Here is a 26243-nt window from a genome sequence, read left to right on the forward strand (position 1 = left end):
GTGGTGCTTGTAATGCGACACAATGTGAAAAAGTTCGACAGGTGTGAAAACTTTTGCAAGTCACCGACCTGTTTAAATAAAATTACTCCTTTGACAGTGTATATTTGTGTTTGAGGCATAAGCGGCTGCCTTCCTGTTTTCTCCACACACTGGGACGTTCTGAGGTTTCTGCTCTCCAACGGACCAGGAGCGATTTGAAGTGACAGACTGTCCTCTGCTCCGCTCGCTGTTTGATGCGTTGAGACGTTGCTGCATCTTTGCGCTCTCACACCTTTAAAGGCTGCGTTATTCTCTGTGAAAGACGGGATGCGTCCTGTATATTTATACACAGCGCCGCGGTGTTCCTCCTCACCGTGTATTTAGTTGTTGCTTGCCATATTGTTTGGATGTGAGGCTCTTCAAGAAGCAGAGCTGTACTGCATGTTCCCACAGCTTGCATGTGGAGTGTGCATGCGTCGCTGTTATAGGTGGCCCGTTGTTTTGCATGTGAATGTCAGTTGGGGGGGGGGGGTTTGCACCCAAAGGTCTGTGTGTGTGTCGTCGTGTGAAGACAGGCAGTGGCATGCACCCCGTCACCTTCTCATCCTCCGACTGCTGTGCATGGGGGTTTGGCTAAATCGGCACGTGGTCTTGGTCATGGGAGACGTGAGGGCGTCCCCCTCGCCTCCCCGCTTCCAAATTACCTTACGGTGGTCACGGTGGGCGAACATGTGCTGTTTTGGTTTTTGCAGGACAGTGAGGGTGCACAGCCACTGAACCTGTCGGCCAAGCCTAAGGCATCCGAGAGCAAGTCACCCAACTCCCCCCCAACTTCCCCACAGGTTCCTGCTGCCGCTGCCGCCACCACCAAGCTGGGTCCCGCCGGCTCCATGAAGCACAGCGCCGTGCCCTCCAGCATCGGAGCGCCATCCACCAGAGTCAGCTCAATAGGTAAGAACATTTAACTAGCCTGTTCAGTAGCAGAGCACTGGAGACTAAAGACATGCTAGTAAGGGGCTAAAAGATCCACTTTTTACTTCCCATACCGACATCAATATGAGGTTTAGTTGGCTGATACAGATCAGATACAGAACAACTGCTGTGTGTTTATGTACAAATTTATTTTATAACTCGGCATCAGTACAGCACATTTAAATTGATTAATAACTTTACAAGCTTTGTTCAAATATGCAAAAACAACTTTCATTTGTTCAATCAGTGAAATTAGAACAACAGCCAATGTAAAATAAATCAAGTTAAACTGACAAAATCAAAAGGTTGACTATCTTGGTCAAACTAAAAATAAACTGCAACAAATCTTCTTTTAAATGGTTCAGAAAGTGGAAATAGAAATTCTAAATATAATGTAAAATAAATAATAAAGCTCAGAGCACAAAGCGTAGAATTAGACTAAATAGATCTGCACTTATGGGTTGGGCATATTGTTACTGGTGCCAGATTTTATTTTAGGGATCACAGGGAACACAGTTACTTTTTAACAGTTTATTGACATGAAAAATATCTAGCTGAGTCTACTTCCATCAGTAACAACTTCAACAATTACGAGGCTTTTTGACCAATCAAAACGTCCCACTCCGTCTCTAAACAAACTGTAGATGTACAAGCTCAGCTTCTTAAGCTGCAAACATTTTTACAAGAAATATACATTCCCATGAGTGGAAATCTCAAAGTTTTTAAGAAAAAGTGTTTCTATAACAACAAGAACAGTGTTTTTTTTCTAGCAGTACTGTGATGACAGCACCATAATCCTTCCTAACCACATGCTCACATAAAGAAAAAAATGACAAATGAATCACTATTTTTTACTCCTAATCCATTTTTCATGCAGCACTGATAGTTCAAATATTACACATATGTAACAGGCTATAATTAGTGTTTGTGTTGTTCCTCCGTGCTGCTATTTGCCTGCAGGGCGGCTTCATTGTTATGTGTTTATTAGTGACTGAAAGAGACGGAGAGAGACACAGGAGAGAGGAGAAGGGAGGGAATGGGAGAGAGAGAGATGAGGATTAGTGTTTCCTTTTTTTTTCCAGAGCAATGAAGTGGGGGAATAATAAAGAGAGGAGTGGATGACAGACAGAAGGTATCACCAATGAGATTAGACAAGCCTCTTACATGAGCCAGGACAGCGCAAACACCCAGCATTAACCATACAATACCAGCACACACACTCAAACTCACACAAAGCCTCACACACAATCCAACCTCTTCCTCCTCATATGCAGTTAAGTCAGTTTTTTTTTTTTTTCCCTGACATTCTGGCTAATCTCACTGTTTTTCAACAAATCGGCGGATTTAATATCAGATTAGTGGATTTTCGGTCCCAGATGTTTTTTGTTCAGAAAAATGGATTACAGTGTTTAAGTTTGTGTGCGATCCTGGCTGAATTATGTGTGCGGCGGTGGAGGCCAGATCCCTGATACGCAGGAGCTCATTGTTCCATCTGTTGCCGCTGAGTTTCAGGCGGTCAGGAGCGCCACGTTCCGGCTCATCGTATTAGGATCCGTTTTACAAGTTCAGAGTGGACAGACAAATTGGAACGGGGTCCAGAGGTGGTCGTTTTGATTTGCAATCTGTTTGAGGAAGAGAGAGGGGGGCGCAGATTAGGAGGGCCTTTAGGGGTTATTCATATTCAAACTGGAATCAGAATGAAACCTGATTAAACCCTTCTGAGTGCAGAACACATTTAGTTTTTCATCAAGTTCTTTTTCAGACCACATACGTCTTATAAGATCAGAGCTTTTTAACCCTGATGTTTGTTTGTTTATATGTAGCTGGTGGAAAACTATAAGTAAACAATTTCCACATTTTAACGTCATTTAAACAAAGTAGAAATAAAATGTAGATCAAAATTTGTAGTTTATTTCTAGAGTTGCTAAAAGAAAAGTCTTGTTACCTCATATGCACAAACTTTAATAACAAATTTAGCAAAACTTTCTAATTGCACAAAATGTTTCTTTTGTCGTTCTGGTCTTCACAGAGCAACACAAACTGATAATTGGTGGTTAATTAGTCAGGCTGTCTGCTCCTAGCATGCTAACTGTAGGTTTAAAACTATTAGTTTTACATCTTTTTAAACCATGTTGATCTTTTCTTGCTGTTATTCCCAGAAAATATAGATTTATTTTTCTAAATTTAAATCAATCATTAAAAAGCTGAGGAACTATTGTAACTAAGCTAAATATCGCGTTAAGACATCTGCTTAAAACTTTAACACTTTTCAACTTAACCCAAGCAGATGCTTTTGCTTTGTTGCAACACATTTAGCATTCAGTAAACCTAAACATGAACCCAGATATAAGTGTTTCGGTTTGAGAAGACCTTTCCACCTGGAGGAATGTTTCTCTCTTCATCCGTCCATCTTTCTCTAACCAGACAGAGACGTAGGCGCCACTGTCACACATTTGTCTCAGTCCACACAGTGAACAACTGAAGTCCCCCAACTTGAACGTTTCCTTATGAACGTACTGCATGCATCTGCAGAGAAGAGGGAAAAAAAAACAGAAGTTGTGTTATCGCAGTGCGGGAGAGCAGAAGACGTCCCCTCCAACCTTTCCCTCCTTTTATCTGGGTCACATTCAGTCGTCTGGTCTGGATGGTTGTCATTTCTGTCAGTTGAAGCAATCACACAATCATGTGTGCGCAGGAATTTCTATCAACCCCCCTGCCGCCTCTTCTTTTGACTGCAGATTAAAATTGACTGCCACCCAATTCTGTCACCCCCCCTCCTCCACCTCCTCATCTCTGTTCTCACTCCTCTGTCCTGCCTCTGATCCCGCACCCTCTTTTTTGTCGGACTCCACTCCCGTCCAGATTTTCCGGTTATGACTTCTGAAAGAGTTCACGGCTCTGTCATTACCAATCTGAAGCTGATAATCTGGTCCGAGATGGCATTAGCGGTGCGGATTAGCGCAGATAAAGGCCTCATAAAGCAGCAGCGGCTCTTTGTTAAGAACTAACCAGACCGATGGGGAGCGGAGATAGCGGCGCCTCACATTCTCACACATGCAGAATAATAATAAGAGGCGCCTCTGCTGACTGTAACGCTGCTTACAGCGTTCTGTTGAAGGGGATGAGATTGCTGGGGCAAACTCTGACTCGCATGCTCCACTCGGCTGCAAAGTGGTCAGTCGCTTTGAGTGTTTTCAGTTAGATATATAAAAAAAAACACACACACATGCGTGCGCGCCCTGGTAACCTCCCCTCATCAACTGTATGTTAATGCCTTTACCTTATGGTTCAGAAGAAGATTTGTTCCAGATGAGAACCTTCAAAGTAAACACTTTGGAGTGTTTATCCTATAATAATAATAAAAAAGGCTGTTCTCTATTTTTTTTTTTTTTTTTTTTTTTTTTTTTGCTGTTAATACTCAATCTGAATTTGTGCTTATGAAAAATAAAGCAGCTGAACAGGATGGCTAACAGATTGTCCCTCCTGTCTGCGTCTCAGCAGACTTGTTGTCTTCGTTGTCGTCGACAGCCTACCTGAACGACCACGAGGCGGTGAGCAAGGCCTTCGCCGAGGCCCGGCAGATGAAGGAGCAGCTGAAGGGGGAGCAGCAGGCCCTGGACGCCAAGATGGCCTCCGTCAGCAACCTCAGCCTCAACAACGGCCGCTCCGACAAGGTCAGCTTCTTTTTATTCTCCTTCCAGCGCACAAAGATTTTAAAATCTAGCCAGTCATTGAGGCATGAAATTTGCCAAAAGCAACTATGTGTTGTTTCCTCTATTATTTTAAAGTTTGTTTAATGCGCAATTTTAATTATTTTAAGGTTAAATGAACTCAAATCAATTTATACAGCCGCACAAATTAAAAATCTAAATGATTCTGGGTACATTTTGAGTTGGTGTGCATTTCCTAGAGATGTAACGGCTTACCGAAATACTCAGTGTATAAATACATGAGAAAGATCTTCTCAGATCCCGCCTCAGGTGAAATACTAATTGTGTCAGGATTTTTTTTTTCCCCCCCACAACAAATGATTTACACTCAGTCATCCGGAGCTCGGCACAAACGAATACAAATCGCCGCCTTTTATCTCAGCCTCCGAATTTGGTGCGCTAAAAAAGAAAAAACAAAAAAATGCAACAGATCTACCCTGAGTCCTCTGAAGTCATCGCAGGCTGTGACCGTCTTCATTGTCGGTGCGCGGTAATTTGTCGTGCCATGTGCCGTCCCCGCCGCGGCATGTAGGAGGTAAATCGGCACACAATGCCCTCGCGCAGCTAAACGGGGCCAGATAAGGTAAAAACCGGAGGCAGCGCGGAGGTAATGACTGCGTCTGTGAGGCACACTGTAGGGCTCTGAGAGAGTGTGTGTGTGTGTGTGTGTGTGTGTGCGTGCGTGTGGCACAGCGGAGTGTCAAGAAGACAGTAATGTGAAATGACTGCGTCGGCTCCTCAGCGGCTCACATAAACTCTGGGTATTTGTTCAACATATTTGGAATCAGCTGGAGCATCAGAGCAGGAGTTATTCCTCCTGCTGCTTTACTGTATTCATGTTGATATTGCTGATAAATATTGTATTTAGAATCATTAATTAACACTAATATATATAAAAGAAACCACTAAACTAAAGAGTATTTTTTGCAAGTTGCAAATCCAGTTTCTGCCCCGTCCTGCTCTTTATGGAGTAACATACATTTTGACAATAGCTGTTTAATTGGACAGACTATTTACACTGCAGCCGACTTTACAACTGTAGCATTAAAACTATTTGAAGCTCTTATTTTCACTCAAAATAAACGTCAGCTGGGATTTAATTTAAACTTTTCAGCAACAAATCTTTCCAGAGTGAAAATGTAGGAAATAATCTTTTGGCCAATTTTAAAGGAGATGATTTAATTCTTTGGACTTTTTAAAATGATTAAATTTGATGTAAATGCTTTAAATGTTTCTTATAAATAATGATATTTAAAATTGTTTGTATGTATGATCAAGAGGAAATATGGAGCATTTCTGAAACATTGGTGATTCTTTGTGATGTTCTGCAGCCCCGCTCCTCCTGCTCCTCAGCCGCTCTGGGCTTTGTGTGTTGGGATACGGCGGCAGCGTCTCTGACACTCAGAGGATTAGTTTTGTCACTACTTTGTGTCTCCGCTCTCATGTCAGCCATTCAATCCACTTTTCCCATGTACTGTACCGGGGCTTAATGTCAGACTAGACTGTCATCCACTCCGTCTCTGCTCACACACACACACACACACACACACACACTCCACAAAGCCAACTGAGAGCGCATATTTAATCTTAAAATCTGAAAGTGTGAGGAGACATTTTGTGCTCTTTTTTTTTTTTTTCTGGAACGAGTACTGAATGAGGCTTTCATTAGAGCAAAATGAGGGAAAAACTCCTAAAATATTTCTGATTTACATACAAAATGACTAACTCCAAACCATTGAGGGTTATTATGCATTTATAAAAGCAGAAGAAATTAAAACTGAAATACTTTTGAAACATTTAGAGCTTTTATTCTTCCTCTTCCCTATTTATTCCAATCTATTGGAGGGGAGGAGAGAAATTATCTCTAACAATTAAACAGTGTTGGACAAAAAAAAAAATAGATAAAATGCATTTCATTAGCATTCTGCCCTCCCTGCTTGCAGCCACCCGGCTCACCAGGGTCACATGGAAATGGAGGAGGACACTTTGTGAAACATCGTTTTAGAAGACGGCCGTGTTTTGGGTAGAGCTCCTAATCGTGTAATTAAACTGTAAAACGTTGGCGCTGGTGCTGTGCCGCCTGTGTGTGTGTGTGTGCGCACACGAGTGAGCATCAGCCGAGCTCCAGCGCAGTGTGTGCCGGCTGCTTGCATTAAGCATGTAAATGCTCAGTAAATCAGCCTTTTATTGGTTGTAATAAATACCCAGGGGGCCGCGCGGCGTGGCCCCGCTCTCGTCCGCGCCGCGCTCTCTCCCTCTAATGCGTCGACCCTCAGGGGCCTCTGCAAGAGAGAGGCAAGCCGCCGCACTCCACTCTCGCAGGTGGCTGCCAGGAGTTGCTACACACACACACACACACACACTTAATCAGCAGCACACTCACATAACAGTAAACATCCAAACCGGAGTAAAATCAACATTCTTTTACATGGGAACACACTCAAACGCAGATGTGTGTTCAGGCTTTTAACATTTCCACATGTCAAGCAGCTTGTCTGTTTGGGGGGAAATGTATATATATTTTTATAACACTTAACAATTGTTCATTTTCACCTCAAATGTCTAAAACGAGAGAGGAAAAAAAAAGATTGTAAAGATATGGGAGTAGTTGTAATGGGAGCTGCCAGTCAGAAGTGCAGGTTTGGAGTTTCATTCATGTTTTCCCAGCATATGACTCAGACACTGACCGACTGCTACTGTGAACTGTTTGTGCCGTTTAGGACAAAGCTGCCTTGGAGAGTTTGAGTCAGCAGCTGAAGCAGCAGGCCGACGACAAGTTCAGCCACGCCATGCTGGACTTCACCATGAGTGGAGACTCCGACGGTACGCACACACACACACACACACACAAAATGCCAAAGGAAGGATGCTCACATTCAGAATATCTGAGCATTAAAGGAAAGATGACTTGCACAGCAGATACAAATACACTGAAGTAAAACTTAATCTTTTATTGCTTTAGCAAAATCTCACTGATTTGATTTTATTTGTAAACTCAAACTTTAATTTTAACACTTATTTAAAACCTAGAGTTGTTTATTAACAAATATAACTGAAACCATTATTTTCATTTTATGCTAGCTTTGAAATTTTGTAAGTCTTTAATTAGTATTCACTGCTTTTCTTTTTCCCCTGAGTAAAAAATATCATCTCAGTCCCATTTCTTTTTGCTACCCTTTAAATTTTAAAGATAAGGAAACATTCAATTTAAAAAAGGTTATGCTTTTTGATATTTTAATATTTGTTTATAATAAACAGAGTTCCTTTATATGCATTTGATTAATAATAATCTGCAGAATTGAACGTTTGACAAAAGTGTATTTATTGCTATTTCATAATTGTTTACTGTATTAAGTTTTTATGGAGTAAAGAACTTTGAACATAAATATCTAGTCTGATAAACTCTGCTGAGATGTTGGTTTGTGGTTTATAATCGAGGTGAGAAAATTGACCAGCATTACAAACTCTGAATTAACAGTCCATTTTAAATGGATGACATCAGAAAAGTAAAAACTTGTCGCCTTTCGGTCTTTCAGCAGAAAAACAATCAAGAATATGTTTATATCCAATTTTATAAGTGAAATAATCTGCTAGTGGAACAAGTACTTTTGTAAGTTAGTACACTTGAAATAAGACAAAACTAAGATATTTATATTAACAAGACCAACAATACTTGGTAACATTTTGTATTTTTTGAAGTGTGTGCTTCAACCTTGCACAAAAATTGATCTACTCTTTCTCATTTTACATTGCATAACTATTGTCTCTCCTAACTGGTTTCCCTCCTCAGGATCCCCCAGCGTATCCGACTCCAGAATATTTCGGGAAACGCGTGGCAGGAACAACAACGAGCCGCACATTAAGCGGCCGATGAACGCCTTCATGGTTTGGGCCAAGGACGAGAGGCGGAAGATCCTCCAGGCCTTCCCAGACATGCACAACTCCAACATCAGCAAGATCCTCGGTAAACTACTGCCCTTCAGCAGCTCACGGCGCTCGGCGCGTCCTTATCATATAACCCATCTCTCCGTCTCAAACACACACACACACACACACACACACACGTGCATTGCAAACTAATGCTGCTTTCTTACCACGGCGGCATTGTGTAAGCGGGCGTTAATGAAAGGCTGGGGGAGAGCACAACCACGACAAATGATGATATAATTCATTATGCATTAAACAAGCAGCGCAAGGCCGCCTGACATTTCCCCCAGACCGCCGGGATCGGCCCTGACATTTTAAAGAGCTCCTAAGCGTTTTATAACACAGGGAAATCTGGTTTTAATAAGCCTCCACGCTCTCAATTGCTAACAGATCGCAGAACACAGAGAGAGGGAGAAGAGAGAGAGGGGGAGAGAACAGCCGTGCGCTGACAGCTTTTACCCATTAAACATACAGTAGTCAAGTGCAAATTCAGACCAGATATGAAGCACACACACACAGGGGAAGACAGGCACAAGATTTTCCACCCACCCACACAGACATACAGTACAGATCTGTGAGCAGCAAGCGAGCTGAGAGATGACAGCAGGTTAAGTGAAGTCCTCATTAGTTGAGATGAGTACCTGTCGTCCCAGCGGTGCTCCTCATTAACCCTCCTTTGCTCTCTTTTGCGTTCTCGTTCCGGGTGCCACTTCCAGCACCACACTGTGTGTGTGTGTGTGCGCGCGCTTTAAGCTCATCCTCACATGTATCAGTTTAAACTGTTTGCTGAGCGTCCTACACCACACATCAGTCAGAGTAGCCCATCAGCACACAGACGGTCATGTTTTCAAAGAAATGTCAGGACTAGTAGTAATCAGTGACTGCGCTGAAAGATGGGTCTGGACAATAAAACATTGCATGATTAATATTAATAGATAGTACATCTGACAGAATATTCAATAATTTCACTGAACTCCAATCCAGAATCTCACAGCATTCTGGGGGATGTAGACACAGGAAGAACTTTAGCTGCTCAACCTGGCATCAACTAAGACTACATTCACACTGCAGCCTGAGGTCACCCAAATCAGATTTTTTTTTTACCTTTTGTGACCTCTCTCATCTTTTCATGACAGTCTGAACAACACAGATCTAGTTTTTACAGATTTGACCCGGGCTACTTGGACACGTGGTTCTAAATGTAACATCTATCCGACCTTTTCCAACGTGACCTGCCTTTGTATGACCTGTATGTCAGTGATGCACAATAAAAGTCACTATTCTGCATCCTGATACGCAGAAGTGGGAAGAAAAACAATAACCATGGATGACAACAATGAGGATTAATATTGTTAAAGTGCAATAAATAAATCGCAAAATATGCTCCACCATTACTTCCATAAACACTGAGCACACTTGCATTATTGCACCCTCTCCATGCAGGACACTTCTATATTGCTTGCAGTTCACACATCAAGTCACATGTAATTGGAAATGTGAACATCCGCACAGAAAAAATGAGTATTAAACACCTGTAGTGAAAACGTAGCCCAACTCACTCACCCTTTGGTTACTTAGCAACACCCTGTTGAGTAACTTGCGCAGCAGCAGCTTCAGCTTTACCACCACGCCTTATAACTGCTTTAAAAAAAATAAGGGCCACGCTACCATATATCATGTTAGGTTTTTCAGTCATATTGTCCAGCCCTACATAATAACTGTTTTCCGTCTGTCTCCAGGCTCGAGGTGGAAAGCCATGACCAACCTGGAGAAGCAGCCTTACTACGAGGAGCAGGCTCGCCTCAGCAAGCAGCACCTGGAGAAATACCCGGACTACAAGTACAAGCCGCGGCCCAAACGCACCTGCCTGGTGGACGGCAAGAAGCTGCGCATCGGCGAGTACAAGGCCATCATGAGGTCCCGCAGGCAGGAGATGAGACAATACTTCAGCGTAGGGTGAGGGACTGGGTAGTTCTAGGTCCAGGAGGATTTTGTTTGTTTTGCAAATAAAAAGATCAGAATTTATAGGATATTTTTTCATCATTCTATTTCTGTTTTAAATGCAGAGACTGAATGTAAATTTGATTTTCCTCCCTCTTCTTTTAGTTTTTATGTAAATATCATAGTTACTAATAAGGATTTTGACCAATGAGATGCACTAAAATTGGCTGGTGACCCATCAGACGTGTTTCAGCTTAACCAGCCTGTGGGACCTTTTTCAGATCATTAACACTTAAACTTTACCAGTCTGCCATAACAACACTCTTCAGTACAGAAGTTAATACAGAGAGAAAAATTCACTATCGGTGACGTGTTCAAAAAGGAAGGTGCTTTGTCACAGAACGTTGAGTAAAAATATTTTAATGTTTACAGCAAACCTGAAATCATAATTTGGTGAATAAACTCTGGTGCATCTCTACTTTTAATTTACGTGTACTATTCTCATTTTTGGATGTTCCTGTAATTGTTTTTTTTTAAACAAACCAAGATAATGCAAGTAGCTCAGTTTGTACTAAATACCCTAAATTTAGGCCTGGGTCAGCAATGTTTTACCTACAGGTAATGCAATAAAATTACCTCACTTTCATCATATTTACAATCAAATTAAAGCTAAATTGTGTAAAAGGACCCTTTATTTGTAATGGGATACATTTTATTTTTCCAAATCATAGTTTGTGCTGAAAAACAGTGGAAGTTTCTCTTTAACGAGTAAGTAAAGTTAATAGCTAGCTGCTTGGTAATGAACAACAGGCAGAGAAGGACTACAGCACTGAAATACACCGAGTCAAACTGGAATTAAAAGAAGTTTAAGCTATTTTTCCGACAGTAACCTTTTAAGACTCTGTATACTCTGTATGGTGGTAATCAGGGAAATGTTTCCAACATGGTTTGGTTTAAAAGGAGCAAACCTTTTAAACCAAAGTAGAGGGTGAATTGTTACCTACACAGTTACAAAGTCACATGCATACATCCACTAGTAGTTCTTCGTGGGTCAGGTTCAACTTTGATAAGAAATGCTTGTATTTTCATATTGCAAAAATATAGTTGAACCCCAAAAACATCTTATTCTGCAAGAAAGAAAGATAAGCAGAGCTATCAACAAATGCCTCGTTTCCATTGAGTGGTACGGTTCGGTAGGCTATTTTCTTTTTGTCTATAATAAAAGGGGCCCATACCACCGACCCGTACCGCACTGTTCCTGGACCCCATTCAGGTGTAGGCCCATTGGATAGTTGTATGGTACGGTAAGAGTGGAACTACTGGCACCTCTCAACACAGTATTGATTAGGGAACAGAAAAACATCATTCTTGTGCGTCTAATTTGTCTTCGCACTCGAATGACTCAACGTTAGGTGTTCGGGTTCAACCCTGCCTGCCCAGTTGAAGTCCAATTGGCGGTGGAAATCGTTCTGTTGAGCACAGTGGAAATGAGGCAAAGGTTTCACCTTACTGACTACAGCATATTTCTGACATTACTCCTAACTTTCCTTTCTCATTGTGCACACAGGCAGCAGGGCCAGCTGCCCTTATCCTCTGCAGGCATGGTCTACCCAGGTGCCCTTTCAATGGCAGGGATGCCCTCCCCCCAGATGCCCTCAGAGCACTCAAGTATGTCCAGCAGCCCAGAGCCCAACGCCAACCACCACCAGAACCCCCACATGCCCGGACTGAAGGGGGACGAGCCACGAATCAAGGAGGAGGAGCTGCGGCTAGACGACAGCAACGGTGACGTGTACGATGATTTTGACTATGAGGACGAAGAGGCTGACTACGCCAGCGACAACGACAACCATATCCCCCATTAAGGCGGCACCGGTCACTTCCGGTGGCACTCTAAAGATTCTAAACACATCAGTCAGGAAGAGGAGTTTGTATTTCGCCAGTCACCTCAAGCTTAAAAGATAAAAACACCTCCCATCCCCTCATCTCCTGACTAACACGGACTCTTTGGGCAGAGCCAGCTCCCCTCCCCTCCCACTCGAGTCCTGATACCAGCATCTGATCAATCAACGGAAGCACAGGACCTGTCACTCACACTGACTGTTACACATGCTGGAGTCTGGGAGGAAGCCAGTTTAAAGCTCACTGAGGAATATTCAAGTACTACTGCGAGAGTGTGATGCCACAAGTGAGAAGACGTTTATAAAAATCAACCCTTTCCAGTCCGATCCGGAGGAAAAGGAGACATTTTAAAACTGAAAAACTAAAACAGCGGACCTGTCAAAGGCTAACAGATGACACTTTAGGATGGTGGACCTGTTTATTATCAAGAGACACTTTTAAGAAACAGCTTTTTTTGTTCTTTGGTTCTATAATATTCTCACTCAGGTACACGGTGCCAATAAGTGGCTTGTGAATGTGATTTGTTGTTTTTTGTGCTACAAGTTTGAATAATAATAGAAAAAAAGAGACTTCTTTTTTTCCCCTCCCTTTTGTTGTAAAGCACCTGAAAGACGTCAGACCTTTATTTTTAACTGAATCCTCAGCCTAGCGGTGTGCTATCGGTGCCTCCATCCGCCTCTCTCCCTCTCTCCCCCCTCCGCTCAGGGGGAGGAGACAGGGCGGAAACGATCGAAGGGGGCGGAGGGGGTGTCCCGGAGTGGAATCGAAAGCACTGTGTTTGTGAGACAATCCACAAGTTTTCTTCTCACTCCGTCCCTCCTATCTCCATCTCGATATCGTGTAAGGCAAAAAAAAAAAAAAGAAAGAAAAAAAAAAGGTTAAAAAATCAGCACGACTTCGCCTGAAACATCCGACAGGTGGGCGTCGGTGTGTGTTGCTTACAGCACTTTTGTTTTTGGTTTAGAGCAACAACAAAAAAAAGGAGCTAAAACAAAATCTTGAAGGATAAGAAACTTGTTCTGCTGCTGTTAATGCGCTGTAACACACACACTCTCTCTCTCTCTCTCTCTCTCTCACACACACACAGAAAGCTATTGTTGTGTCTAAGTGTTTTCTGCTCCCTCCAATCAACGTCGTCCTGCTGTAAGCCAGTGGGTGGAGCCGGAGTGCAGTCAGTGTTTCTGTATTTTATTATTATTTTTCTTTAAAACTGCCTCTAGTCTAATATTATTATTATTATTATTAACCATAATTAAGAGGATGGTCAGCGTTTCCTGAGTTAAGTAAGTTATGTACAGTATAATTTATTTTTCTCCTTATCAGGTTTTTGTGACCGTATGAAACGGTCACTGAAACATTATTCTATTTAGCTGGTAGGATTTAGATTTAAGCAGAAGTTGTCCTTTTACCTTGCTTTGTTTTTGTTTGTTTGTCTTTCTTTTCCCCTCCTAAATCTGTTTTGACTTGTATTAACCCCTGCGGACGGATGTGTGGCGCAGTTAGGACAGCGAGCTCCTCTAAAGACGCTGAAGACTTTTTTTATTTTGATTTTATGTCCATGCCCATTTCTACGAAGCACTCAGACTCTCTGCAGTCAGAGATAAACATTAATATTTTTTATTATTGTTATAATTTTATTTGTAATGATTATCACCATGTACAATGTGAAGGTTTCCTCTCTTTTTTTTTTTTGTTGTTATCTTTGAGAATGATTTGAAGGATTTCTGTGAACAAAGACCTGACCCCGTTTACTAGCTGAGCCGCCTCGCCGAGCCGCAGTGAAACATCTGCTGGGATCCTCACATCCACAGCCCCGCCCAGAAGTTTACATACTCTTGATCAGCATGAATGTCATTTGATAACACATTTTAACATTTTTTTTATTTTAAGCTGGACTGATTAAAAAAAACCCATGAATTTTTAAAAAAGGAATTGGTTGTATAAAACAAGAGTCAGAATTGTTTTAAACATCCTGCTAAACACACCTTAGCAAGTTGTACTTGAACTCCACACTTTTCCAAGCCATGACATTGTATTTTCATAATTCTGTCTGAAAATTGACCACTGGCTCTTTAAATTGCTCAGTTTGCATGAACACTGCAGCATAGTCCATATATTATAAAGAGGGCTAAAATTGGGAGTGGTCAGTAAAAATTCTAGCCTGCTTTGACTATTCTGAAACCAGTTTTGTTTATAATTGGCTGCTTCCAACAGGATAATTAATTTTTGCAACCATCTAACAGAATCAGTGACATCAAAACATTTGCACAACATGATGAGACTGTAACCATGTGTAGTAATTGGTGCAGTTTTCTTAATTTTACAAGAATCACCTCGATTCCTAAAATCAATCTTGACTTGAAGAAATTTAAGGCCTTGCTATAGCACTTCAACCATTGTGGTTTCTGGGTTGTTCCAGAAAACTGACCAATTTCTCCTCATTCAACGAATCGTTGGACGTTAAGACACAGTTGGGCGTCCCAAACAACTATCTCTGGAGTACAACAGCCCACCATAAGGTGTCTGGATTGGCCCTGACACTATGCATAATCAAATCTTTGATTTCGGACTGCATCACTATGATAAATGTTCTCAAAGGGGCTGGAAAGAGGCTTATGTATTGACAAAACTATCAGTTAAAATGTAATAATTTTTTACATCTTTTCAAACTATGTAATTTGGTCCTATACAAAGGAAAACTGATTTGAGTCGACTGATAAAATGGCACACAGCTTATCTTAAAGTTCAGTTTATGTGGGTCTATTTTTTTATTTACTCTAAGAGTTATAGATATTTAATTCATCACTTAATCTCCCTTATTTGACATTCATGCTGATTAGTGTATTCAAACGTCTGACTGGCACCGTCTTCACGCACAAACACAATCACTAAAACACACACCTACAATATAAAGAGATTATTATTCAAACTAAACAAATCCTATGCTGGTTTTTTTTAAACCCTGTACATATCTAGCATGTTTTTGTAATAGCAGTGATTTTCTTTCATTCAATCATCATCATTATAATAGGAGAGCGGTGTTTACTCTGACCCAGCAGGAGTGTTTCACCGTGTCGGCATGCGAGGCGGCCCGGCGGTATCTCTAACCTCCCTCATCAGGAGCCCTTTGCTTTGTTTGAGCTCCACGCGACGCTACAGGAGCCATGACTACTCTTCAGGTGTGACGTCGCTTAGTGATCCCTCCCAACCCCCATTTTTTTTTCTTTAAATCGCTATATAAATGTTCCACATAAAGCGCTTCTGGGTCTTAATTATGCTGTAAAGTCACCCCTGTTATCACCACACTGTTGCTGGAGAGAGGAATCAGGAGAGCGTGTGGGGCATTAAAGACATCAATCATCCCTGCTGGCAAGGTCTGTCCCCATAACAAGACAATGAAAATATTATTTAAGACAATCAGTCACGAGTGGAGCTCACAACAAAGTAAGAATTATTACAAGTAAACAAAAAACTATCTTACCATCTCAACTTGAAAAAAAATCAAGATAGATAATTATGTAAATATAACATAGAGTTATAGATTTATATTTTGTTCATAACAGTGTAATATAAGTTGTATATTTCTTTTTTTTTGTTTTCTCTCCCTACTGTCTCTTTTATTGATGTTTATTCATGCCACAGAAAAGTGGAGTCGCAGTACTCTCACAAAAAAATGAAAAAAATATCAAAGAAATAAAGAAAAACAGGAAAAAAAAATCCGTGGGCTGCCACCACCATCTGTTCTAAGTTCACTTTTTTTTCAGTATTACTGCCAGACAAGGCTCTAATAAAGACAGCAATGTGTTGAGTAAAACTTGTGCTGGTCCTGCTCATTTTTTCCCGCCACTAACTTTCATATTGACACACTTTTTTTTTTTCATACACCAATAAAAGTGTGGTGTCGATAAATACCTGGACGCAGAGTGACAGGTACTTCCAAAAGCATCTTATTTTAATATTATGATGTGAGCCATCACAGCAAAGTTGAGTGATTTATAACCATAAGTCCACCTTCTTGCCCCTCCATTCAGAGGGAAGAAGATGATGAAGAATCACAGCCTGTTAGCAACCAGATAACCCAATTAAGCACAACAAGGGACACTTTTCTGTAAAAAAAAAAAAAAAAAAAAAAAAAAAAGAGAAAAACATGTTGGCTGCTGTCACCTGTTTTAAAAAAAAACGCAAATGTATAATTGATGCTTGCTTATGGATGTTGAGAATGTTCGTGCCTCCATTTTCCGGGGTTAAAAACACCAAACCCCACTCAGCGTGCCCATTAAAATGCTGTCCCCCATCTGTGTCCATATGTTCCGCAATCAACCCCCACAGCCCCGGCCGACGCGCGGCGCATAAAAACAAGCTAAATGCACTCAGAGGGCAGGATTTTATGTGCTTTGTAAATTACCATAACTTCACAGACACACGCTCCCCCGTCCCAAAAAAAAAAAAAAACACCTTTTGATGCAATAAAAAGGAAAGATGGGGGCAGATTCAAAACTCGCGGAATAATACGGTAAGTGAAGGATTCGGTTTGTCTGGGCGACGTGAATTTTTCAGAGGTGGCCCGAAGGCAAAAAACCTGAGAAAGAGAAAAGGTTTGTGTGTGTGAATAGCTGAGGAGCAGAAAAAGAGTTTGGATTTTTATTTTATTGTCAGCAGTATGGGAATGCTGAAGGTAGCAAACTGAGGTTAGCCTCGGATTAAATCACACACACACACACACCCTAAGGTGGGCTGGAGGTGGGCAATTCAGAGCAAAGAGGGAAAAAAACTTATCAAAAGGCAAAATTATTTTCATCAGCACAGTTGCCTTGAACTTTTCCTGCTTGTGCAAACTGCTCCGAACAGGGAAAATCTGCGAGCGGTGTGCTCTGAGAGCGGGCCGCTCTGCCTGCATCGGCTCGGTGAAACATGCCGTGGATTGCCCCCCCGCCCCCACCTCTTTCAACCGTGGGTGTTTGGAAATTGAGTGAAAACGATGTCACATTAATGATTTAAAGTCGGTAATAGGATGTGCTGTGACGCTGAGCCGCCAGCTAAACTGAGTTTAAGGCTGCAGCGTTAATGTATTCATGAGGAGGAGGATTATACAGAGACAAGAGCAGCTTGAGCTGAGTGCAGCACACTAGCCAAGGCCTCCCTCACTTTATTTATTTAATAAATGTTATATATATATATATATATATATATATATATATATATATATATATATATATATATATATATAAATGCAAATTAATTTCATATTTAAATTTTTAATCAACTTTTCAGAAATAAAAATATGCATGCAGAATTGGGAAAAAAATAGATTTTTGTCTTTTAATATTTTTGTGTGATTAGGATTTAGTTTCTAAACATTGTATTCCCCAGATGACTCTAGTAGCAAACAAACAGTTATGAAAACATTTCAAAGAAATTAATTCTTGCCTCTAACTGGGATATTAGCACAAATGTGTGTTCATCTCCGAGCAGTGCCTTCTCCTTTCATCTCTGATTCTGGTTGCTCGGCTAATCCCCGGTCTGCCGTACCATCACACACACAAACTGCAGCATCACTGAAAACTAAAAATCGCACAAGTATCAGAGGAAGGGAAAAAAAATCAATTCTAGCAAGTGTTTAGGTTTCTGGTTTCTCATATTTCATCTTTTTTTTTTTTTTTTTTTTTATGAAGCTAAAATAAAAAAAAGTTGTCAGTGTGTGGATTGCGTATTAAAATTTCAGAGTATAAAAGACGAGGTAAAGACGAAGCACAGTAAAATAAAAATCTACTTTAAGGTTATTTTTCTTGATTTGTATTTAAGTTTTAAACACTATGAGGTCAGACATGTGGAGACGGGATGAAAAACGGGATTTGATTTGGAAGAATTCCAAATACCATCAGACCCTACAGCTCTTATGCTTTACATTATCCATGTTTGAATGTTTATGCATTACACATCTAATGTAATCGTTGTCATGGCAGACGAGTGGCAGGTTATGCCAACCACAGTGGGTAAGCAAGACATTATCACAGTATGATGAGCAAAAAGAGCACAACGTGATCTAATTGCTTTTACTTAAATCAGAAAAGCAACAACTATTTCCATTCATGCAAATATCATATGGTATTTTATAGTTATACATAGAAAATAAAATAAACTGCTAAATTTAGCTGTAGTCTTGAAGTGTTTATTGAGCAGCATTTTTGACATTCTGCTCTCTGAGAGCAGAGTTAGTTTAATTAGTCAGGCTATCCAAGTCGGTTGCTAATCTGCAGCCGTCTCCTTAAAGGGGCAGTGTTATGTAAAATTGAAATGTTCGACATGGAAAGGCATTTTTATAACATGCTGAAGGCAGAGCTTCTTAAAGAGACAGGTCAATTTCAAAATGTCAAATTATAAAGTTGAATTTCTTTGAAGTTATGAATTATACTTAGCATTTTTTAACACCTAAATGTAAGATAGTTACTTAAATGTGCTACAAAATAGCACTATGTGCCTGGAAAATACACAGTACTGCCCCTTTAACTGGTGCTAGTAGCGTCAGTGATGGGTCATACTTCATTAGTTTCCAAATTGTGATTGTTGGGAGGTTTTTTTTTCTTCAAACCAGCCAAATTTAAATTTCTAAGAATAAAGCCCAGCTGTTGTTTTTTTTGTTTTGTTTTTTTATGTACAGGAACAAGTTGGGGAGGGGCAGTTCTAGGTCACTCTGCAGCATACAGCCAAAGGAAACCAAAGATAACTTGGAGGTTCCTATGGCTTCATACTGGAAGGACTTTTAAGTTACAGGAACTCTGAAGACAAATTTTAGAACATTTTGTACGACCCGCCCTGCCTAAACAACACAATATAGTTAGATTTATTTTATTTTACATAACAGTCAATGTGTCTCAACTCAAACACATTAACGTCACTTTATTTGTCTTTACAGACAAAGTTTGTTCAGGCTTCAGGAACTCTGAAGTCAATTCTGACTGAACTTATCCAATAAAATGCTCCTTCATCTCCATCCTGTTCTTTCAAAAAATCAAAACTAAGGAACTCTACAAAAAGCTTGTTCAACAACACACATTTCTAGGAAAATGTCAGACTACACCAATTTACAGAAACATTTCATGTTTTGGGGAGGTTTTTGCATGATTACCAATGATGCATCACTTGTACAAAAAGACTTCCATTCATATACGTGACTTGTGTGACAACTCTAGGCCCCTTCAGGGGCTCCTGTTGGATTGGATGTGTTGAACACCTGCTTATTTTACTAATACCTTGGGCCGGTTGTCACTCAGGTTTCGGTGACTGAAACCTCAAACGGACACAAAAGCGGCGGCAGTTTGAGCGACGGCCCTAATGTGACGGCTCTGGGAGCGGTGGCATGTGAGGGACAGGCGTGGCACACCGGAGGAACAGCGGGGCCCGCGAGCGGATCCCTGATCGGCGCCGGGAAACTGGCTCGGCGCCCCGGACTCGTCTTCTCCCCCTCTCAGCTGGCCTGGTTTCACCCATCTCTTCCCGTCGGCTTCCATCAAAACGTACGAACGAGTTTATTACGGCATTGTTGAGCCGAGGCTCCCTGCTGTGATGCGTCGCCTCCCAGTGAACCGTTCTCATTGCTGCCGTCATCAGAAGATTCTTTCCCGACCGTTTCCCACTCCATCCTCTTGACCTGTGACCAGGGGTGGGCATTAATCGTATCGTTTATGATTTATCGTAATAAACTTCTTATCATAAGGATTCTGATTCGTCGTCGTCACGATAAAGTCCAATTAAGATGTTAAAAAAAATAACTTCTCAGGATTTAGTTTAATTTTTTTTTTATACTGTTCAATTAAAGCATCAATAAATACAAATACATTTTATGATGCAGTTACTGTGAGCTGCTTAGTCATACAAATCACATTTCTTCTCTTAAACAGGAATGTTTTCGAAGGCAGTATTGGTGTTTTTGGGGCTATTGGTCAGATGGTTGCCTAAAAAAGATCTAATAAATGATTATTGTTAGTTTTACTGTTATAACAATAGTACCGCAAAATATTGTGACAAATCTTTAAACCCATATCGCCCATCCATATCTGTAACTCATCTGAGTAAAGAAAAAAACAAAAAAAAATTAAAAACTTAGGAGCTATTATTAAATAACACTGAATTGCATATTTAAATTTCTGAGTTTTGACTCATACTTCAGAAGACACGAAACATGTGTAAGTATTGGCATTTTGATAAAACACGACTTAAATTAACACAGTAGAAATGATTTGAATTTGATCATCAGATGTTAGCGTGTAGGTGGGCTGCAGAACTTTTCACAGTAAACTTGAAACGGAGACGCTGCTCGCCGAGCCGCAAATCAAATCAAAGCGAGATAAATCAGGCTGTGGGCGCTTTAACGTCATTCTATGAAATATAGATTTTTTTTTTTTTTTGAGAAATGGGAAAAAACAACAACCTAGAACCCTGTAAAAGTGTTATTTTCTCTCCCCATCAACACCCTAATGCACACATGCAAATATTATGCTAATGGTATGTTAATTGGTGGAGTAGCTGCAAAGCAGCCCTGCTGTTCAAATGACTGGTGAGAAAATAGGTGGGGTCAGTCGCAAGCTGTAAAAGCAGCTCCAACACAAATAAACAAAACCCTCGGGGATTAACAGAACAAGGGCCAGTGATAAACGGATGAGAAGGGAGAGCGGGAATACAACAGGCTGCGAGAGAGGGGAAGGGGGAAGAAAAGAAAAAGAGCTCAGGGATATGGAAATACCGCCGAGCAGAGCGACCAGGGTTAGAAAGAGGAGAAAGGGCTTTAGAAGATTAGAGAGTGAAAAAGTACAAAAAAATTGCAGGAACGAGGGCTGGAGGTGTTCAGCAAGAAGAGAAATCAAGCAGCGCTAAAAGAAATGAAAAAGTTAAAGAACAGACAGGAACCTGTTAGTTAATGGCTGAAAAATGAAAAGGGAATAAAGTCCTTGCCTACTTTAGCAATCTGAATGATTTGCTGCACTGGAAGCAACAGCAACAGCTCATTTATTTGAATATGAAGCTAACCTGCTGAATCAGAAAACTAAGTTACAGATCAGATCTAATATTCACACTAAATGGGACTTTAGTGTTTATTTTAAAGAATCTACAGTTGTGCAAGTATTGCCAACAATGTCTTCCATAAAACATACAACTGCCTAGTCATGTTATTAAATTTAGTTACAACTTTAACATATATTAACACAAAAACATGGTGGCCCGGTGGTGAAGTGCCTTCCTACCACCGGGTTTAGCAGGCTTTTTGGGGGAAACCCTGTCATAGCAATGCACCAGTTTGGGTTAATCTTTCAAAATTCCACTAAAATGAACTGAAGTAAAGAAGTTAAAACTCTGAAGAGGTGTAAATACTTTTGGAAGGAACTGTAATTGTAAATCTTCCAGCTGAAAGGGACGTGGAGCTGTTTGGGTGTTTTTGTGCGACGCGCTGGTGCAGCGGGGGTGACTGGGAGAACGCAGCTAACATGCATTAATGTTCAGCTGGTGACACTGCCCCCACAGGTGCGCTTCATTGAGTGCAATGTGCCCGACCCGACGGAAACCGTCGTAAAATGCTTCGTCGTTTAACTTATGGCTTCATTATGTAAATGCATCCACTTTCCCCGAGCTTTACCGTATTCTCATTCACTCACACTAAAAGCAGAAGACCCTCCTGTTGGATTTCCTGTATTGTTCCTGGTAGCATACAGGAATGAGAACATCAGTGCTGCGAGCAGACATCCTTCTTCTTTCTTGACTCTCATGCCTATTGTTTACAGTCTCACAATTGTTACACTCTGGCTTAGCCTGTTTATTTTTATCTACAGCATCTGTTTTATCGGCCTGAATGTTGTGGTTTCCCCTCGTCTCCACGGTAATATTGGTGCTAGAAAAAACATTTAAAATGACTGTTTGTGTTTTCACAAATAGACTAGGAACGTAACATTATCAAGCATTGCCACTCTTACACTTTCAATTACTTTCTTAAGTTGGTATGGTTGTTATGTAGCTATGTTGCTACCAGCAGGGAGATCAATATCAACTTTAAAATTCAGAGGAAGATTGCTACAGAGGTGGAAATCTTAAGATTTAGCAGTATTTGCAGATTTCCCAATGTGATTTTCTATCAAAGCGACCTCAAAATTATTTGAAATTCTGGATATTTCTTTGCAGAACAGATTCAAAGAATTAGAAAGCAAATGTAGCTTGAGAGGCTGGTCCCTAACTACCATGAATACCGGGAATTCTTAGCCAACTTCAGTGCTCCATTTGGGATTTCCCCTATTGAATTGGATTTCCCCCAGTAGATTTTGAACTGGGCCAATCAGCGAACAGAAGGAGAAGTTGTGAACAATGTCACTTTTCTGCACCGTTTTAAAATTGTAATCTACCTTTAGTTTTACCAATGGCAGCGGAGGAAGTAAACGAAGCCTTTAAGTCCATGTTGGCCACACCTGACAACAACCACAACATTAAAACCCTGCTTAGTCTAGGCTGAACTAGATAGGAAAACTAAACTAGTACTTTAACATACTATGCTTAAAATGAAACAAAACACTATGCTTTTAACGTTGTAAAGTTATTGAATAAAGTTCCAAAACATGCAAGTATTTGTTTTATCTCTTTAAAGATTTTTCAGTCATCAACAATTGTTAGTTCATTAATAAAATATCAGTCTGAAATTAGTAGAATAAACTCATAAAAATCAGAGTAATTACTATACACAAGAACAAGGATATAAAGTATGCTTATCAATTTTATCAACACTTTCATTGCTTTAAGTTTTGAGTTTTTTTCCAGGAATTAAACTCCACCATCACAAAATATAATTGTTTGGAGTATTGAGAGTTGTAAAGCACCACTAATCGAGCGCCGGACCCTGTAGTTATCCAATGAATCTGTAGGGGGGGCTCTGTAGCTCCAGGCCTCCAGTTCCTCTGGTCTTCCCGGACTGTGGTGTAATGTGGAAGAGCTCAGCAGGCCCTGGCAGCGACAGCCAGTGTGTTTGGAAACTGTTGGTGTCCGCTCCATGCCAACCAGCCACAAGATGTACACCCCCCCCCCCACCCCCAAAGCCTTTCTCAACTCCCCTCCGCTCTGCCCCCCCCCCCTCTCTCTGCAAAACATCCCCTCTGGAGCCCCAATGGCTGCCAACTTCCAGACAGCCCACCGCTGACCCCTTCAGGCCAGGAAACTGTCGTCCGGCCAAAGAGTTAAGGACCCCAGGGGCCTCGATTTTCCCGTCAGTACACGAAGAGCTCTGTCTGTGTTAGTTTCTCGCTCTGGCCTGGGAGGAAAGGGTGGGAGAGAGCTCGGGTTTGCATTTTTAATTTGAGCGCCTCGTCACTTCTCTTTGCTCCAAGATTAAAAAGCCCACTTATTCCTCCACGGTTTGTTGTTTTGGACATGACAAGATCCACCTCCCTCCCTCTTCCCTCCAGCAGACAGCCATGTAACCTGACAGCTGACTTTGAATCATAGATATAGCTGATTTTGTTGCTTCTTTTCATCTTTTAGTTTTTGAAAATGTTGAAGGTTTTGGGGTAAAAAAAAAAAACCCCAACAAAATACAAGTTCTGGTTTTCATCCACGTCGTGGTCTGGTCTCATTAGATGCGTTTCCATTACAAATATGCACAAATCTGTGACGATTAAAAAAAACAAAACACGCAATTTTGTAAATGTGGCGTTTCCATTAAAGAATTAAAATAATAAGTGTGTTCATGCAGTAAGTCATTAAAAAGCATGCCTCCTACCACTTACTGTCGTCTTCTTCATTTCTGCCTGTAGTAACATCCGATTGTTGATCACGTGATTCATGTGATGCAAAAAGTGTTCCCACTGCAGTTTTGCGAACTACGCTAATTTAGATGCAGCTGAAAATCCAACTGGCGCAAAACCTTTTTATGGAAAAATGTGAGTTGGCGTGTTTCTATTAAGCAAATTTATTATCGTCATTTTCTGCAATTATATGGTCAACAGAAACGCAACTATTGTAACATATATGGCTGGGTGCACTTTTTAAAGTTTTTTTTTTCCTAATAAGGACAAAACAAGTGTCATAATGGCTCAGCAAACAGCCATGTATCCTCATAGCCGACTTTGAATCATAAATATAGATTATTTTGTTTGTTCTCTTCATCTTTTAGTTTTTGAAAACCTTTTGGTTTGTGAAAAACCAATAGACAACTTCATGTTTTTGGACAGGTCCTGGTTTGGTCTGATTGTAAAACGACATTGGGTGCACCTGTTAAAGTTTTATTTGTTTTTGTCCCCCCCCTCCCCTCTAATTGGGACAAATCGAGGACAATCTGAGCCAAAAGGCAAACAAGAGGGCAAACAGCCAAAAGTAGGAACTTAAAGTTCCACTTCGGACAGCTGTTTTGATCACGAGGGTTTGGGAGATTTCCAGAGTGGAGGTGTCCTAATGGCTCGGTGTTAACACAAATCCATGCCCAGCCCGTTAATGCCCCTCACTTTCTCAGTCACCATAATGGCCCTGGCTCTGGTCGCTGTAGTCTGCATGTAGCGGATATAGCACGGATTTACTCCGATGTTCCCAGGGATTACACCCTCAGTGAGCTATGTATTACGAGTAGATTTAGAGCCATAACTCCTGAAGATAAGGGGGGCAGGGGGTGGGATTGGGGCGATTGTTTAAATGGCTTGTGTTAGCCATCGCCATCATTTGAGTGTGAGGACGGGGGGGGAGAGACAGCGAGAGATTCAGGACAGTAAGAATTTTTTGAGTGTTGACATTCATTGAAATTTCAATCCGATCTCATTCACAATAAGTATTCTGAAAAGCTTTAAATGAATTAAAATTAATGCTTTATTTAACAAACGCTCTCTGGATAATGAAAAGCTTTCTGTTGCATTAATCAAAGGGGAAAATTCCAGCGATTATGCACAATCACTGCAATTTATTTTCACATCATCAGTTTCCCTCAACTATTTTAGAAAAGGAAACATCATTAGGGAATATACGGCGCAGTGAAAGAGGCAAATAATGCTTCCTCTGGATGGAGAATGGTTTGACAAATTAATCATGTTTTTAACCCCAAATCCTTGGAATGCATTCTGATATGTTGAGTTTTAATAAGCAGGCATGAAAACTTCTGACCCAAAGTAACCCAAAATCCCATCTGACCTCCAGGAAGCGAAACCTTTTCAAGACAATAAATCAGACGGCACAAATGAAACAACAGCGTGCAAACGTAGGGCTCGGGAGCAGAGCGTCCAGCTTTTTCCTGACGTCCCGCCGGGTGCCAGACATAAATCCAGAGCTCTGACATGTTGCTGCACAGCAGATGTGAGAGTTCTGGTGTTGTGGTAGGAGCGTGCTGCGTCTGAGCAGCCCTGTGGTGAGGCTCTTTACAAGGCCTCGGGGACGAGCGAGAGACCACACTGACCACAACACACAGCTCCATAAACAGTGTTGGAGAGACCGGCGCACACAGCCGAGGAAGTTCTCCAAAAAAACCATGCACTTCCAAGTCTGATGCAGCAGACATGAGCGTTCTAGCATTAGCTTACTGCACTAACGTTTAAAAAAAACAAAACAAAAAAAAACGAATGACTTCAACAGCATTGCATCTGCAATGCTATCAAGATGGGATGTGAATTTTAAGCAGGTCATTTTAAGCAAGGATCTGATGTATGCCTTCCAAACGGTCAGACCTTACGGACTGAAGTATTGAACGTCAAGTCTTATCCTCCAAAAAAAGATTCCCACCATCGCTTTTGGGCAGAAAGTCGATAACATGATCAACGCGACACAAAGCTCAATTAAAAGTGTGTTCACCGAGCTTAAATACAG

At 41.0% G+C, this 26243-nt stretch overlaps 1 protein-coding gene and 1 long non-coding RNA gene across 5 annotated transcripts in view; one reads left to right on the forward strand and one right to left on the reverse strand.

Moving 5' to 3' along the window:
* sox5 (SRY-box transcription factor 5) overlaps nt 1–16245 on the forward strand; it is a 250688-nt gene extending 234443 nt beyond the window's left edge. For all 3 annotated transcript variants that reach the window (XM_088003581.1, XM_088003582.1, XM_015006532.2), the window contains 6 exons: nt 822–930; nt 4453–4625; nt 7382–7484; nt 8452–8625; nt 10328–10544; nt 12097–16245. In XM_088003581.1, coding sequence (XP_087859707.1) covers nt 822–930; nt 4453–4625; nt 7382–7484; nt 8452–8625; nt 10328–10544; nt 12097–12394 — 1074 coding nt within the window. In that variant the 3' untranslated portion in view covers nt 12395–16245. The remainder of the gene's footprint in view (nt 1–821; nt 931–4452; nt 4626–7381; nt 7485–8451; nt 8626–10327; nt 10545–12096) is intronic.
* The window catches only part of LOC106929541 (uncharacterized), a 47828-nt gene continuing 23847 nt past the window's right edge, over nt 2263–26243 (reverse strand). Inside the window, exons 3-4 of one of the 2 annotated variants that reach the window (XR_001420674.2) lie at nt 3330–3477; nt 2263–2573 (exon numbers count right to left, since the gene is read on the reverse strand). This is a non-coding gene — a long non-coding RNA (uncharacterized LOC106929541). Of the gene's footprint in view, nt 2574–3321; nt 3478–26243 lie in introns of both variants that reach the window. The other variant, XR_001420672.2, reaches the window with a different exon arrangement.

The sequence above is a fragment of the Poecilia mexicana genome, unplaced genomic scaffold (assembly GCF_051168715.1).
Source record: "Poecilia mexicana isolate PSO_F unplaced genomic scaffold, ASM5116871v1 scaffold_23, whole genome shotgun sequence".
Taxonomy (NCBI): domain Eukaryota; kingdom Metazoa; phylum Chordata; class Actinopteri; order Cyprinodontiformes; family Poeciliidae; genus Poecilia; species Poecilia mexicana.